This window comes from Hippopotamus amphibius, chromosome 4, assembly GCF_030028045.1.
Source record: "Hippopotamus amphibius kiboko isolate mHipAmp2 chromosome 4, mHipAmp2.hap2, whole genome shotgun sequence".
NCBI lineage: Eukaryota > Metazoa > Chordata > Mammalia > Artiodactyla > Hippopotamidae > Hippopotamus > Hippopotamus amphibius.
In genome coordinates, this window is record NC_080189.1 from 174477140 (window position 1) to 174492604 (window position 15465).

The 15465-nt window shown below is 46.1% G+C and overlaps 1 protein-coding gene across 4 annotated transcripts in view; it reads right to left on the reverse strand.

Moving 5' to 3' along the window:
- The window catches only part of TTC7B (tetratricopeptide repeat domain 7B), a 240891-nt gene that overhangs the window by 196572 nt on the left and 28854 nt on the right, over positions 1–15465 (reverse strand). For all 4 annotated transcript variants that reach the window (XM_057733137.1, XM_057733136.1, XM_057733135.1 and 1 more), the window contains exon 3: positions 15266–15434. In XM_057733137.1, the coding sequence (XP_057589120.1) occupies positions 15266–15434 (169 nt within the window). The remainder of the gene's footprint in view (positions 1–15265; positions 15435–15465) is intronic.

Sequence of the window (15465 nt, forward strand, 5' to 3'; positions counted from 1 at the left end):
CCCCCCCCCCCGCCCCGGAGGAAAACTGGCTCCTCCTCCTGTAAACCTTACCTGCTGTAACAGCAGCATCACCTGCCCAGAGAGCTAAGCTAAAAATCTCACTGTCATCTTGATTCCTTCCTCAACCATACCAACACACATACCATCTCTAGGGCCTACTACCATCCAGGCTTTTGCAATATCTGTCAGGATCCAGCTGGGACAAAGGAATCACTCTAGTTCTTTCCAATAAAGGAGATTTAATGTATGGGATTGTCCACACAAGAGATGAAACAGATGAGAAGCCAAACAGGATGGTATTGGTATGGCATCCCAGAATTCTGCAACAGCAGAGGGCCACGAACACCCCAAGGCTGGAAAGGACAAGGGGTGGAGGTGGAGTTATTAGAGCTGAGAAGCCAGGGCCGTTAGGTGGGAGACAGAATCCAGCAGAAGCTCCCTGGTGGGGGCTGAAACCACAGAGGAAGGGTTTGTCTGACTGGAGCTGGGACAACTGAAGAGATGCAGTTGCTGTCAAAGGTGCTGCCTGAGGCGGGGTGGCGGCGTTGTGGGGGGGGGGGATATCCTGGCTCCTCCCTCCTCTTCCCCTCTAATTTCCTGTCAGTGTTTTCTGTTGGTGGAGCCCAGGCACCTGAAAACAGCCTGCAAAAGTCAGGCCCCCTGAAACGCAGAACCCAAAGCCAGCTTACCTCCCCAACCAGTCTCCTTCCCCATAATCTTTAATTCCTTCTAATCTATTCTCCACTCTGTGCCAGAAAGATCTTTCTTGCTCATGAACTTAATTACGTCATTCCTCCTGCTTAAAACCTGGCAGTGGCTGACAGTTTCCTAGCAGGAAAAAATAGGACACATCCACCAGGCTGATTTTGTCAATCAATTGCAAATATAGGAAGTGCTGCTTTCCTTGACTACCACATGTACTTTGTAACATGGGGTGAGCTGCTATTCAAGGTATTATTGTAGAAGAAAGTAGAGACCATTCCTCAGTCATCCACCCTGAAAATGGTAACTGGCTAAGGATCATTCCTTTCTGACCAGGATTGTTTGCCATGATCAGCGGCTCAGGGCTCCAGTGAAAGATGCCATGTAGAAGCAAGTGGAGAACAAGTAAAGGCTATTAAAAATCTATTAAAACAATAGAGTATCAAGAAATTGAATTAGTAATCAAAAAACTTCCTATGAAGAAAAGCCCAAGCTCAGATGGCTTATTGGTGAATTCTCCCAAATGTTTAAAGAAGAGTTAACACCAATCCTTCACAAACTCTTCCAAAGAGTAGAAGAGGTAACACTTCACAACTCACTCTATGACACCAGTATTATCTTGATACCAAAACCAGACAAAGACATCCCAAGAAAGCTACACCATTATGAATATAGATGTAAAAATCCTCAACAAAATATTAGTGCACCAAGTCCAGCAACACATGAAAAGGATTATATACTATGACCAAGTGGGATTTGTTCCAGGAATGCAAAGTTGGCTTAACATATCAAAATCAATCAATATAATACATCCTAATAGAAGAATAAGGCACAAAGATTACACAGTTATTTCAGTAGAAAAAGCATTTGACAAAATCTAACACCCTTTTATGATAAAAACACTCAACAAACTAGAAATAGTTCTTCAACCTGATAAAGGCCATTTATGAAAAACCCACAGCTAACATAGTACTTAGTGGTGAAAGACTGAACACTTTCCCCCTAAGACAAAGATCTCTGCCCAGGTCACTTCTGGTTAACATTGTACTGGAGATTCTAGCTAATGCAATTTGGCAACAAAAAGAAATAAAAGGCATTCAGATTGGAAAGGAAGAAGTAAAACTATCCTATTTACAGATGGCATGATATATATAGAAAACTCTAAAGAACCCATAAAAAATCATTAGAGCTAATAAATGAGTACAGCAAGGTTATAGGATAAAAGATCAATATACAAAAGTCAGTTGTATACATGAGCAATGAACATTCTGAAAATTAAAAATAAGAAAATTCCACTTATGATAGCATCCAAAACAATAAAACTCAGGAATAAATTTTTTAAAAAGGAATGTAAGACTTGTACACCAAAAACTACAAAACATTTTTGAAAGACATTAAAGAAGACATCCCATGTTCATGGACTGGAAGACCTAATATTGTTAAGACGGCAATATATATATACACTACCAAATGTAAAATAGATAGCTAGTGGGAAGCTGCTGCAAAGCACAGGGAGATCAACTCGATGATGGGTGATGACTTAAAGGATTGGGATAGGCAGGGTGGGAAGGATTCGCAGGAGGGAGGGGATATGGGGATATATGTATAAATACAGCTGATTCGCTTTGTTGTACAGCAAAAACTGGCACAATAGTTTAAAGCAATTAAATTCCAATAAAGAGCTTAAAAAAAAAAAGATGGCAATATCCCCAAATTGATCTACAGATTCAACATACTCCGTATCAAATTCAACATAATCCTTATCAAATTCCCAGCAAGCTTTTTTTTTTTTTTTTTTTGCAGTAATTGACTATTTGATCCTAAAATTTATATGGAAATGTAAGGGACCCAGAAAAGCCAAAACAATCTTGGAAAGAAGAACAAAGTTGGAGGACTCACACTTCCCAATCTTAAAACTTACCACATGGAAGAATCAACATTATGAAAATGATTATACTACCCAAAGCAATTTACAGATTCAACGCAATCCCTATCAAATTACCAATGGCATTTTTCACAGAACTAGAACAAGAAATTTTATGACTTATATGGAAATGCAAAAGACCCCAAATAGCCAAAGCAATCTTGAGAAGGAAAGATGGAACTGGAGGAATTAGGCTCTCTGATTTCAAACTATACTAAAAGGCTACAGTGATGAAGACAGTATAGTACTGGTACAAAAACAGAAATATAAATCAATGGAACAGAATAGAGAGCCCAGAGGTAAACCCACACACATATGAGCACCTTATCTTTGACAAAGGAGGCAAGAATATACAATGGAGAAAAGGCAGCCCCTTCAATAAGTGGTGCTGAGAAAATTGGACAGCAACATATAAAAGAATGAAATTAGAACACTTTCTAACACCATACACAAAAATAAACTCAAAATGGGTTAAAGACCTAAATCTAAGGCCAGATACTATAAAACTCTTAGAGGAAAACATAGGCCAGAACACTCTATGACATAAACCAAAGCAAGATCCTTTTTGACCCACCTCCTAGAATAATGGAAATAAAATCAAAAATAAACAAATTGGACCTAATGAAACTTAAAAGCTTTTGCACAGCAAAAGAAACCATAAACAAGACAAGACAATGCTCAGAATGGGAGAAAATATTTGCCAACAAAGCAACTGACAAAGGATTAATCTCCAAAATATACAAGCAGCACATGCAGCTTAATACCAAAAAAGCAAATAACCCAATCCATAAATGGGCAGAAGACCTGAATAGACATTTCTCCAAAGACATGCAGATGGCTAACAAACACATGAAAAGATGCTCAACATCACTAATCATTAGAGAAATGCAAGTCAAAGCCACAATGAGGTATCACCTCACACCGGTCAGAATGGCCATCATCAAAAAATCTAGAAACAATAAATGCTGGAGAGGGTGTGGAGAAAAGGGAACCCTCCTGCACTGTTGGTGGGAATGCAAATTGGTACAGCCACTTTGGAAAACTGTATGGATGTTCCTTAAAAACCAAAAATGGAACTACCATATGACCCAGCAATCCTACTACTGGGCATATACCCAGAGAAAATCATAATCCAAAAAGAAACATGTACCACAATGTTCATTGCAGCACTGTTTACAATAGCCAGGACATGGAAGCAACCTAGATGCCCATCAACAGATGAATGGATAAAGAAGATATGGCACATATACACAATGGAATATTATTCAGCCATAAAAAGGAATGAAATTGAGTTATTTGTAGTGAGGTGGATGGACCCAAAGTCTGTCATACTGAGCAAAGTAAGTCAGAAAGAGAAAAACAAATACCATATGCTAACTCATATATATGGAATCTAAAAAATTGGTACTGATGAACCCAGTGACAGGGCAAGAATAAAGATGCTGTTTTAGAGAACCGACTTGAGGACACGGGGTGGGGGGCGAGGGGGAAGCTGGGACGAAGCGAGAGAGTAGCACTGACATATACACACTACCAAATGTAAAACAGATAGCTAGTAGGAAGCTACTGCATAAAACAGGGAGATCAACTTGATAATGGGCGATGACTTAGAGGGATGGGATAGGGAAGGTGGGAGGAAGTTGCGGGAGGGAGGGGATATGGGATATATGTATAAATACAGATGATTTACTTTGTTGTACAGCAGAAATTGGCACAACAGCATAAAGCAATTGTATTCCAATAAAGAGCTTTAAAAAAAAAAACTTACTACAAAGCTACAGTAATAGATGCAGGGTAGTATTGGCATAAGGATAGACATACAGACCATTGTAATAGAATTGACAGTCTAAAAATAAACCTTTACATTTATATTCAACTAAATTCAACAAAGACATCAAAAAACTCAATGGGGAAAAATACTCTTTTAACAAATGGGTGCTGGAAAACCAGATATCCACAGACAAAAGAATGAAGTTGGACCCCTATCTCATACTACATACAAAAATTAACTCAAAGCAGATCATAGACCTAAATGTAAGAGTTAAAACTATAAAACTCTTTTTAAAATTTTAAAAAAAATTTGTAACCATGATTAGGCAACAGTTTCAACACCAAAAGCACAAAAAAGTCAGAAGAGAAAAAAATAAAGTAAAATTAATCCACATTTAAAACTTTTACATTTCAAAGGACACCATCAAGGAAGTAAAAAGACAACCCATAGGATGGGAGAAAATATTTTAAAACCATATAGCTGTAAAGGGACTTGTATCTAGGATATAAAATGAACTATTATAACTCAATAATAAAAAGACAAAAAGTACCCAGTTTTAAAATGGGCACAAGATCTGAATAGACATTTTTCCAAAAAAGATATACAAATGGCCAATGAGCACATGAAAAATTGTTCAACATCATTAGTCATTAGGGAAACAAAACAAAAAAAACCACAATGAGATATCACTTCACACACACACTAGGATGACTGAAATCAAAAGAACGGATAATAAAGTGTTAAGGATATGGAGAAACTGGAACCTTTCAGAGTAATACAGCCGCTCTGAAAAACAGTTTGTAGTTCCTCAAAAAGTTAAACACACAGTTATCAGTGTAAGTTCACTCCTAAGTATATACCCAAGAGAAATGAACACATATATCCACCCCAAATTTGGTACGCAAATGTTCATGGCAGCATTCTTGGCAACAGCCAGAAACAACCTCACGTCTATCAACTGATGTGTGGATTAACAAAATGTGCAAAATGTGGTACATTCATACAATGGAATATTATTCAGCCATAAAGAGGAATGATGCATGCTGCAACTTGTGAGAACCCTGGAAACATGCCAAGGGAAAGAAGCCAGACACAAAACATCACATGTTATGACATTCCATTTACTGGAAATGTTTATAATAGGTAAATCTTTAGGGAAAAAGTAGATTAGTGGCCACTAGGGCTGGGTGGGTGATGATTAATCAGATAAGTGAGTTATGCTAATTTATTTTCAGGGTGGTGAAAATGTTCTAAAATTAACTGGTGATGGTTGCACAACTCTGAACCACTGAATGGTACCCTATAAAAGGCTGTATTTTATGGGAGGTAAATTATATCTCAATAAAATTGTATTTTTAAAAAGCTATAGAGCATATTTGTAATAGGAAAAACTGAAACAGCAGAAATGTTCCCATAGGCAATTCCTTCAAAATATCCATAAGGCACACCACTGTGCAGTCCTTAAAAACTGTTTTCAAAAATATTTAATGACATGGAAAAATAATTGCCATGCACACACATATATACAGAGTGAAAAAAGTAGAATATAAAATAGTATATATAGCAAAATCCTAATTGCATACAAAATATAAATATACCTTTATATATTTATAAATTTTATATATAAAGATAGATAAATAGATAGATCTGCTATATATCTTTTAAAAACATATCTTTAAGAGTTGTTAACTCAAGCGGCAGTAGGGTGACTGGTTTTATTTTCTGCTTTCTATTTTTCTTTGTTTTCCAAATATCCTATTCACAACATACAGCTGAAGAATAAATGTTCACTTTCAGATCAAAGGTCAGAATGAGAGGCAGCTGGTCCCACACAGTGCAGGTAGGAAAGCACACAGGTACAGCCGTTCTGCAGGACAGTCTGGAAATACTTCTCTCCTGACCCAGAAACTGCACCTCTGGAAACCTCTCCTAGGGAAATCATTAAGAACAAGCACAAAGACCAGGCTGAGAGGGCATTCATCACAGCCCTATATGTAACAGAGAAAAGCTGAAAACAACCTACACGGCCAAAAATAGAGGATTTTAAGTTAAATATATTATAGCTCATCCATGCAATGAAATGCTGTACAGCTACTAAAATGTTGCAGAAATGTATCTGTTGTTGCAGAAGGTGACAGCAGGTCACCAAGTAGTATATGTGATGTAATCTCATTTTATATATATATAAAAAACCCACCACACACACACAATAAGTATAGAGAAGATCTGGAAGGAAACACACTAAAATGTTAACAGAGGTTGGCTTTGGGTAGACAGGGTGATGGATAGTTTTCTTATTTGTATATAATGCACATGTATCTTGTCTGTACTCAGAAGAATAATAAGGTAAAATCACAGGGGAAGAGGCAGGAGGTCAACCTCAGGACAGCTAGAAGCACCAGCGGCTGCCCAAGCAAAGGAAAAGGAACATGATAGGTGGGGTCGTGGGGAGGGTTGAGACCATCACAGCCACTGCTGCGCCCAACCTCTGGATACCTGAGGTCACACTACCCAAACTCCCTTCTGCTGACCTCAGATTTATATACTTAAAAGCATTTTCTTATTTTTGTCTTATGCATTCTTCTCAGTATTCTTGTCAGAGTATCATTATTTCCATTGTGTAGATAAGAAAAGTGAGACAGATTAAATTATTTAGGAATCACAGAATAGAATCAAGGATTAGCAGGGTATCTGACACCAGAATTCCATCAACAACATCCCTACTCCCACTGAAAGGCAGCTCAAAAAGCAGAAATCGTATGGATTCTGGAGTCCCCAGGCCTTGATCGGAACCCCACCTCACCTCTGAAATGCAGGCTTTGCAGGGAATGATAACTTCGACAGCACAGGATTGTTCTCGGGACGAAGTGCAATCATGCAGGTAAGTCTGCAAACATCATGCCTGGCTCTTGGGAGCGCTCAACAAATGCTAATCCAACAGGAACCCCCACCTCTCAGGGCAGCCGAACCCTGAGGCGGCTGTGGCTGTTAGCAAGATCTCCAGATATGGGAGTAACACTGGTCTTGGTGCAGCTTCCACTGCCCGGCCCCAGCCCGATCCCCGAGGCCAGAACTGTCAAGTCCTTCTTCCCCTAAGGGCCCTCCACGCGGGCAAGGCCGGCTCCTCCATCCCTGGAGACTGCCTGCTGTGGTCTGGTCCCAAGGCCACCTCCAGTCCACAGGGACTCTGTCACAGAGCAGTCACCTGGCTCCTCCCCAAACGCCCCTTCTCCCTTTCCCCTGCAGGGACTGTCTCCAAGGAGCAAAGGGCATAAAGAGCCCCGGCCTCTTCGACAAGAAGGCTCCTGCTTAGAGAAGCCGCTGCCGTGTCATCTGTCATGGACACGCGCCCTCCCTCTGATTCCCCTGAAGGGCCTGCGCCCTCTTCATCACGGCCTCCATGCAGGTCCTGGGCCAGGTGCAGGTCACGCTGCTGGCCACTGTAACGACACGGAGGGTAGGACCGTGACCCAGGCAGGGCCAACAAGACTCAGTGAGAGTCTGGCTGAGATTCCTGAGACTTATGCCGACGAGAATCAGAGTCTGGAACCTGAGGTGGGAAACAACACAGGGGAAGATGTGCTGGGAAAAAAAGAGAGAAAGTGTCCACGTCTTTGAGCCCTGAATCCAGCGGCCACTGAAGTCAGACTGAGCTGGGTTTTCTTTCACCTACAGCTGAAAGGCCCTAATCCACAGATCTCGGCAGACCTTCAAAATGAGTCTTCAGCTTGGGTTTACCCTCTGCGTGTGCCCAAGGCAGGGGCTTTGGCCTCGTGGGATGTTTTAGTTGCTATCGTGGATCAGCTCTTCTGGCGCCATCCTCTCTGTGAGCAAAACATACCCGTTCAGGGCTTCCTAGGTGGCTCAGTGGTTGAGAATCTGCCTGCCAATGCAGGGGACACGGGTTCGATCCCTGCTCCAGGAAGATCCCACATGCCGTGGAGCAACTAAGCCCATGCGCCACAACTACTGAGCCTGTGCTTTAGAGTCCATGAGCCACAACTATTGAGCCCATGTGCTACAACTACTGAAGCCCATGCACCTAGAGCCCGTGCTCCTCAACAAGAGAAGCCACGGCAATGAGGACCCGTGCACCACAACGAAGAGTAGCCCCCACTCACCGCAACTAAAAAGAAAGCCCGCACACAGCAAAAAAGACCCAACACAGCCAATAAAATAAATAAATAAATAAATTTATAAAAAAAAAACAAAACACATACCCGTTCACTACATCCACCGAGCAGCTGGCTGGGGCTGGGCAGGGCAGATGACATGGACACCCCGCCACCCGTCCAGCCCCTCCCCGCTCCCATGTCCCAGCAGCTGTCGCATCTCTCACGGCACTCTCTCCCACCGAGCACACAAGTGACTTCAGGGCCTCTCTTGCCACCTAGAGTCTATGTGAGCTGGCTCAAGAGATGAGCCCTGGTCGCCATGCCTGGGCCTGAAGCTGTCAGCTGAGCATAGGCGCCAGTGGGTCCAGAAGCCACGTGGGTCCACCCACGGCCCTAGTGCGAGAGAGGACCAGCACTGCCTGCCCCCAGATGCCTCTGGAGCATGGCCAGCCTAGACCCAACCCACCACACGCAGGCTCCGCTGGGAGCAGCAAACGAACATCCCTGAGGATGGAGCCCTCATCAGTGCCCCCAGGGGAGAGGCCCCGATGAACATGGCTCCACTTTCTTGGAGGAATCTGGGTTGCTCCTGGGAGACAGTATTCTAGCAGGAAAAATGAGCTCTGAGGCAGAAAAGTAAACCACCTTCTAGGAAACTCATTCCCTGAGTCACTTTGTCAGGGGTCTGGCCTCACCTTGACCTAGAGTGCTGTTAGAATTAGCCCCTCCTTCTCCTTTCTCTTATAGTTCATGGGTGGCGGGCGGGGAACCCTGATTAAAGATATTTGCTTCCTCTGTGGTCTCAACATGTGACAGCCTTCTGGGAGCTTGACAGTACTCAAGTCATGACCACCCACTGCCTGAAGAATTTCCAACTCAATTTGTTTCAGGCCTTTTGGGATACCACCCAGCGGTCCAGGACTGAGCAAAGTGTGGTGGAGAAACCGGTGAGCAACACCTGATAAAAGTCCCTCAACAATGAACCGTGTCCCTCGTGCTCATTTATTTGAATTTTGCTCTGGCAGGAGGCCTGTGGAGGGCAGTGAGAATTCCCAGGGGCCTCGTCCCAAAATGTTTTGTCGGTGAAAGTTTTGAGTCTTTGTCCTCTGGCCTAAGCACTGATTACACCAAGCTGAGGTCCGTGGGTGTGAGAAGACGCTGGTTTTCAAGCTGGGAAGGGCAAGGCTGAGATTCAAACCTTTTTGGAGATGGGTTGCGTGTTTGAAGACTAGTGCTTACAAGCGCTGGGGGAATAGGCAGCCCTTCTGAAAGCCCCCAAGAGCTCCCATGCCCCTTGGTGCTGCCACTGAGAGGCAGGTGTCTCCATTCCTTCTCGACACTGCATCTGGAGGCCAGATGCTCAGAGCACACAGTGGGCAAACAAAGAGGGCTCTGGGGCCCGTCTCACGTGAGGAAGGAGGTAACATTTCCAAGAGGAGGCCATTATGTGATTCCGTTACCACCTCTGCGATGCTGTTCTCATCACACCCACCATTCTGTGAAGCAAGAGGCTCACGGGTCTGCACACTCTAGGGAAGGGGAGGCGTCTGGCCAGGAAAGGAGGTCCAGGCAGCAGAGACAAGCCCTCCTCCCTGAAGTCCAGCAGAGACAGTTTCTCCTCCTCTACTATTTCCTTTCTTATCAGCCAATGTATTTAGCGTGTTCCTTATGAAGACAGCTATCTGGGAATTGTGTGAATTGTCCTTGCCTCTTACAGGAACGCTGTTTGAATCAACTGATCCGTCCCAATGTGAATGGCCTTTTGTGATCAAACCAAGAATGTGGGTCCAACTCTAAAGACCTCCAACCTTCTGGGTCAGCCCTGGGCAAGACTGGTGAAGTGCAGGGTGAACTTTGTCTCTGGCCCCCTCCTCAAGCAGTCCCGTTAGGGTACCTGCTCCACCTGCCCCAGACCACTGCATACGCCCCACCCTCCAACACCATCAACAACTTTTCCTCCCTCGGCAGTACTCCAGGCCTCCACTCTCTGCTTGCTCTCCCACATCCTGAGACAAACCCGCTGACTCACACAGCAGACACACTAAAGGAACTCTCCCCTCTTCCCAGAGCTGGATGTTACCTGGGGCTTCTGAAGAGATCTATCCATCTGGGTTTAAACTCAAGGGGTAATAAGAATAAAAATAGCTGAGCTTTGTTGATGTGCCAGGCACCATGACAAGTCTTTTACATGTGTTCACTCGTTCCCTACAATAACCCTATAATGTAGAAACTATTATTATCTCCATTTTATAGACGAAAAAAAAAATAGAACCGCGGTGAAGTTGAAAGTAATTTGCGCAAGATCCTATAGCTAGTGAGTGACAAAGCTAGAGATCAAACCTGGAAGTCTGGCTCCAAAACCCCAAGCTCTAAGCCAGGGTGTCAGAGGAGAAATTTCAAACCCAGAACAAAGGAGGAATAAAGAAAATGTAGGAGGCTCCACTCAGCTCCCAAGACTAGACCACTTTCTCCACCTGGGCACAGACGCCATGCAGCTTGACAGGGAAGTTTCCCGCCAGGAAACATCTCCATGTCCTGGCCCTGGCTCCAGTTTATCGTGTGTCACTGGGCGAGTCCCTTACCCTCTCTGGTACAGTCGTCCCCACTGGAAAATGAGATGTTTGAACGAGAGATGGTTGTGAAGGCCACAGTTATAATTTGCAGTCAGTCCTTCTCTGCTTTGCTACCATGCAATCTGGAAAGGAAGTGTGATACCACACTGCTGTTTCCAGGTTCATAATTTTCCTCCCTGTGGGCACCAATCCCAAGCCTCAGGTCCTATGTGTCCCCTTTTGTTCACCTGAGCACAGGCTACTTCTTTCTCCCTGCACCCTCCAGCAGGTCCCGCCTGGGTCAGAGACCAAGCTCTGATGGACACGTCTGGCTTACAGCTCCGCTCAGTCTCTTCTTTTTCCCAAGTGCCTGGGTGCTAAGGCCCTATAGTAACTTCTCACCAATGGACTGTCAGCAGAGCTGATGTGTGTTATTTCTGCTCACCCTAGACATCTCTCTCCTTTCCCTTTTCCACAAGCTGCAACGCGCCAGCCACCCAGCTTCAGTCAACAGTCACGCAGATGAGGACTGCGCTCTAGCGGATGGGGGAAGAACAGCAACCTCGCAGAACACAGCCGCCCACCAGCCTTGACCAGGTGGGCCATCACAGGACTGTTACAGGCCTTCCCTCAGACTGGAACCAATGCAATTACGGTCCCTCTATTACAACAGGGTATATGCCAAGGCTATTTATAAAGGCCATCTCTAGGAAGGCGAGCCACTTACAGCTTCCACTGTCCTAGCTGCAGAAAGTTAGCCAATGTCCAGCAGATCTAAGTCCCAAATTAGACAGTGGCCATGTGTTCACTGTTCCCAAGCCTCCCCATTTGGGAAAAGAACATCTGTGGCCACTCGGTGTCCTGGAGATTTCACGTGATAGCTCAATCTGTACCCAGAGCAAAGATTTCTACTCACTTGATTAACCCAATTCTATCATAAGCTAAAGATTTTATCTGTGTCTTCTATTCTCATTCTCCACTTCTCTCCTTAGGTTTAAGAGATAGGAGGAAGACGCTGGGGGAATGGAGGGGAGTTGAGATCCACTTAGAGGCTCTCTGATAATGGAAATGAACTGAAATGTATAACCTTTGGGGAAGGGATCCATGCTAGCCTCTGTCACGGTGTGATGTCAGCATCTCTTACAGGTATTCCCCATCACTGGCAGCGAGTGAGTCTGAATTATCGGAATACGCTCAGTATGTTACCTATGGGCAAAGAAAATGCATCTGACCAGGACAGCTAGGAGCAAAGGCACCCAGAATCACCTGAATTACATGATGGGCATCTTGGTAGCAATTTGAACAAAGGAACTTCTCTAAATTTCAATCAATACTTGAGCATCAATTATGCACCAGACACGCTAGGTTCTGAGGATAGCAAACACACAAAACAGTTCTTCCTTGAGTGGGACTCACAGACTAGCAGAGGTGTCTGATAACCGTACAATTAGCTCTAATATGGTGTTGGAGTAACTCTAACCTACTGTGCTATGATACTATCAAATGTGAGGGGCTCTGAATGGGTGAGCCCTGGAGGGTGTCAGGGAAGACAGGACATGTGAGCTGGAGGGCCAGAACTTACAAGAAGGAACCCGGGCAAGGGAAAGGAGTTAAGAGGGAGGAACAGGAGAGGTGGGGCTGAGAGGAGGGGTGTGGATACAAACCTAGGTGTCCTCTAGTGACCTGAATATTTTCTACCTGCAGAAACCTTATGTGGCCTGAGTGCATTCCGATCCACATGCCAGTAGAGCAGAGTGATTAAGAACATGGGCTTTGGAGCTGAACACTCTCCAGACTGAGTCCCCTCCTGCCACTCTGTAGGAGAGCATGGGCCCTGGAACCAGCCACCGAGGCCGAGTCCTGGCTCTCCCACTTCCCAGCTATAAGACCCCGGGCAGCTTATCTAACCTCCCTGTGCCTCAGTTTTCTCATCTGTAAAATGGGAAGAATAGTAGTGCCTGCCTCACAGGGTGATGGGGAAGCTTGGCTGAGATACCCAAATAAGGGCCACAGGATCTAGCACAATGTAGGCACCGATATCGTTCCTAGTGACCTCACTTGGTCTCATTTCCTGTGTCTGTAAATTAGGGGTTTGGAGGATTAAAGAGACAACAAAACCCTAACATGGTGTTGGCCCATGGGAGGTTCTCATAACTGAACAATTTTGGCTTCTGATTCCCAACAAGCTGAGGCTATATTACCTGGCCAGGGGAAACTGCTCCCGGCCACAGCTGCAAGAGCAGATGTGAGAGTTCATGGACATTCCCAGGCTCTGGCTGAGAGTCCAGGTCCAGTCAGACCTCAGGGGACTGTGGAAAAGCTGAGGTGACCTGTGAAAGTGTGCAGGTCAATTCCCCGGCCGACAGCAGCATGCAGGTGGCACGGGGGAGGGGCGTGGGCTGGTGCCTGCCCCCTCAGGTGCACCTGCACTTGGCTCCAGCCCAGTCTTGCTCTGGTGGAGGGAGGGGACCACTCTTCCCTTCTCCCATGAGCCAGCCAGCACGTCTCAAGGCCCAAGTGCCTCAGCCCTGTGGCAGGGGCCCACTGCTAACCACACACCAGCCAGGGCCAGCCTCGGGGACCAAGACTCCTGCCCTCCTTGCCCGCCTTGCATGGCAGCCATGAGACTAGCCTGGAGGTGCCACCCGCTGACAGCCTGCCCCACCAGGCTGTCTCAGAGCCCAGATCAAGACCTGTGCTCTTGGTGCTAAGCAGGCCTTAGAGCCATGCCCCGCCTGCAACGGACAAACCAACTCCTGGCTCCAAAGCAGCAGGCCCCAGGTCAGTCAGGTGGCTGGAAACTGCCCGATGAAGCCTTGCTCTTGTTGCAGAACATCGTTCCTGGCCCCAAATCTCTCTCTCTCTCTCTCACACACACACACACACACACACACACGCACGGACAAGCACATGTACACGTGTGCACACACAGCTCCCATTAGCCTAAGGCAGTGAGGCTCTGGGTGAGCACTGGACAGAAAAGAGTACCGCCGTGTGGCACAGACCTCAGACAGATGCACACCCAGGCCCAGGCCCTCAGAGCCCCTGAGACAGCCTCAAAGGACTGGGCCGAGAAAACCCCCGAGGGCCCGTCAGAGTGAAGCATCCTTTCCCAGCCCCTGGGCACGCTAGGAAGAGTAGAGGAAGCTAAACCTACAACACTTGAGCAAGGTTCCCCAGGGAACTGGGTGACTGTGCCACCCCGTCACAAAGCTCTTAAGTGTGCCTCAGCTGGGTCTTTGCTCAACAAAGCACAGGACGACCCAGACGGCCAGCCGGCTGCACACAGCAGGCGGCTCACTGCCGCTCTACTGGGTCAGCCCACCCGGGGCCCGGGCCTCGGTGCAGCACAGTCAGCCACGCCGCGTGGTTTGGATGGCAGGTGGCAGGAAGGAGAAGAGCTGCTTCGGAGAGTCTCCTTCTTACCAAGGCCTTTAGATGTCCACTTCGAAGCATCTGTTCTCTTCCAGGAAGACTTCCTGGCCCTGCTAGCCTATAGTAACCTCTCCTGCCTCTGAAAAGCTGTTACCCAGGCTTGGCTTTTTCCATGCGCTGTTCTGTTTGGGGCTGACATTTTAAAATATCATTTAGTAAGTGTGCTTTACATACATTATGTGACTCAATCCTCATAACTCTATGAAACAGATGTGATCACACCCATTTCACAGATGAGGAAGTAGCAACTGGAAAGGTCAAATAATGCGCATGTCCTGCTTTTCTGCCATTTTTTCCCCATGGGACATCCCCCTTCTCTCCCCTGAACCCCTAGGTCCCCAGGCAACACTGCATGACTGGCTGTTGCAGTGACCACTGAGCCTTAGTTAACCCAGAAGTGGCATTAATGCATAAAAATGTGACCAGCCACCCAGCCAATTGGCCATATGATAAGGATCCCTGTATATACACTGCGCGGCATCTTAGTTCCCAAGAACGGTCCCTGCTGAAGCTGCACATTAATTATCAGGAAATTTACTGCAGTGTCTTTCCTGCAAGATAGCTGAGGAATTGCAGCTCTAAGGAAACACTGTGTCTCTGGGATTAAAATTATCCAGTGCCTGTGGTGGGGCAACCCCAGCAGCCTCACCGGGAGCGGCCGGGGTTAACCCAGCCAAGGGCACAGGGGTCAAGCCGTGGGCTCCAGGGAGGCTCTGCAGCTCCGGACCCAGGGCACGGCCCCCAGGAGAGCAGGCGCGGGCCTCACCTTTGGTGGCGTAGGCGTCTGCGGCCATCCGCAGCCTGTAAGGGGGGACGCCCGTCAGCGGCCAGTCCTCCAGGCCCACTCGGGCATAAATGCTGAGAGCGGCTTCATAGTCTCCTTCCACGTAATCCAGCTTGGCCATGAGCAGATTGGACTCTTGTAGGAATTCTGACTAGAAGGAAAAGGAGAGAAAAAGACATTCT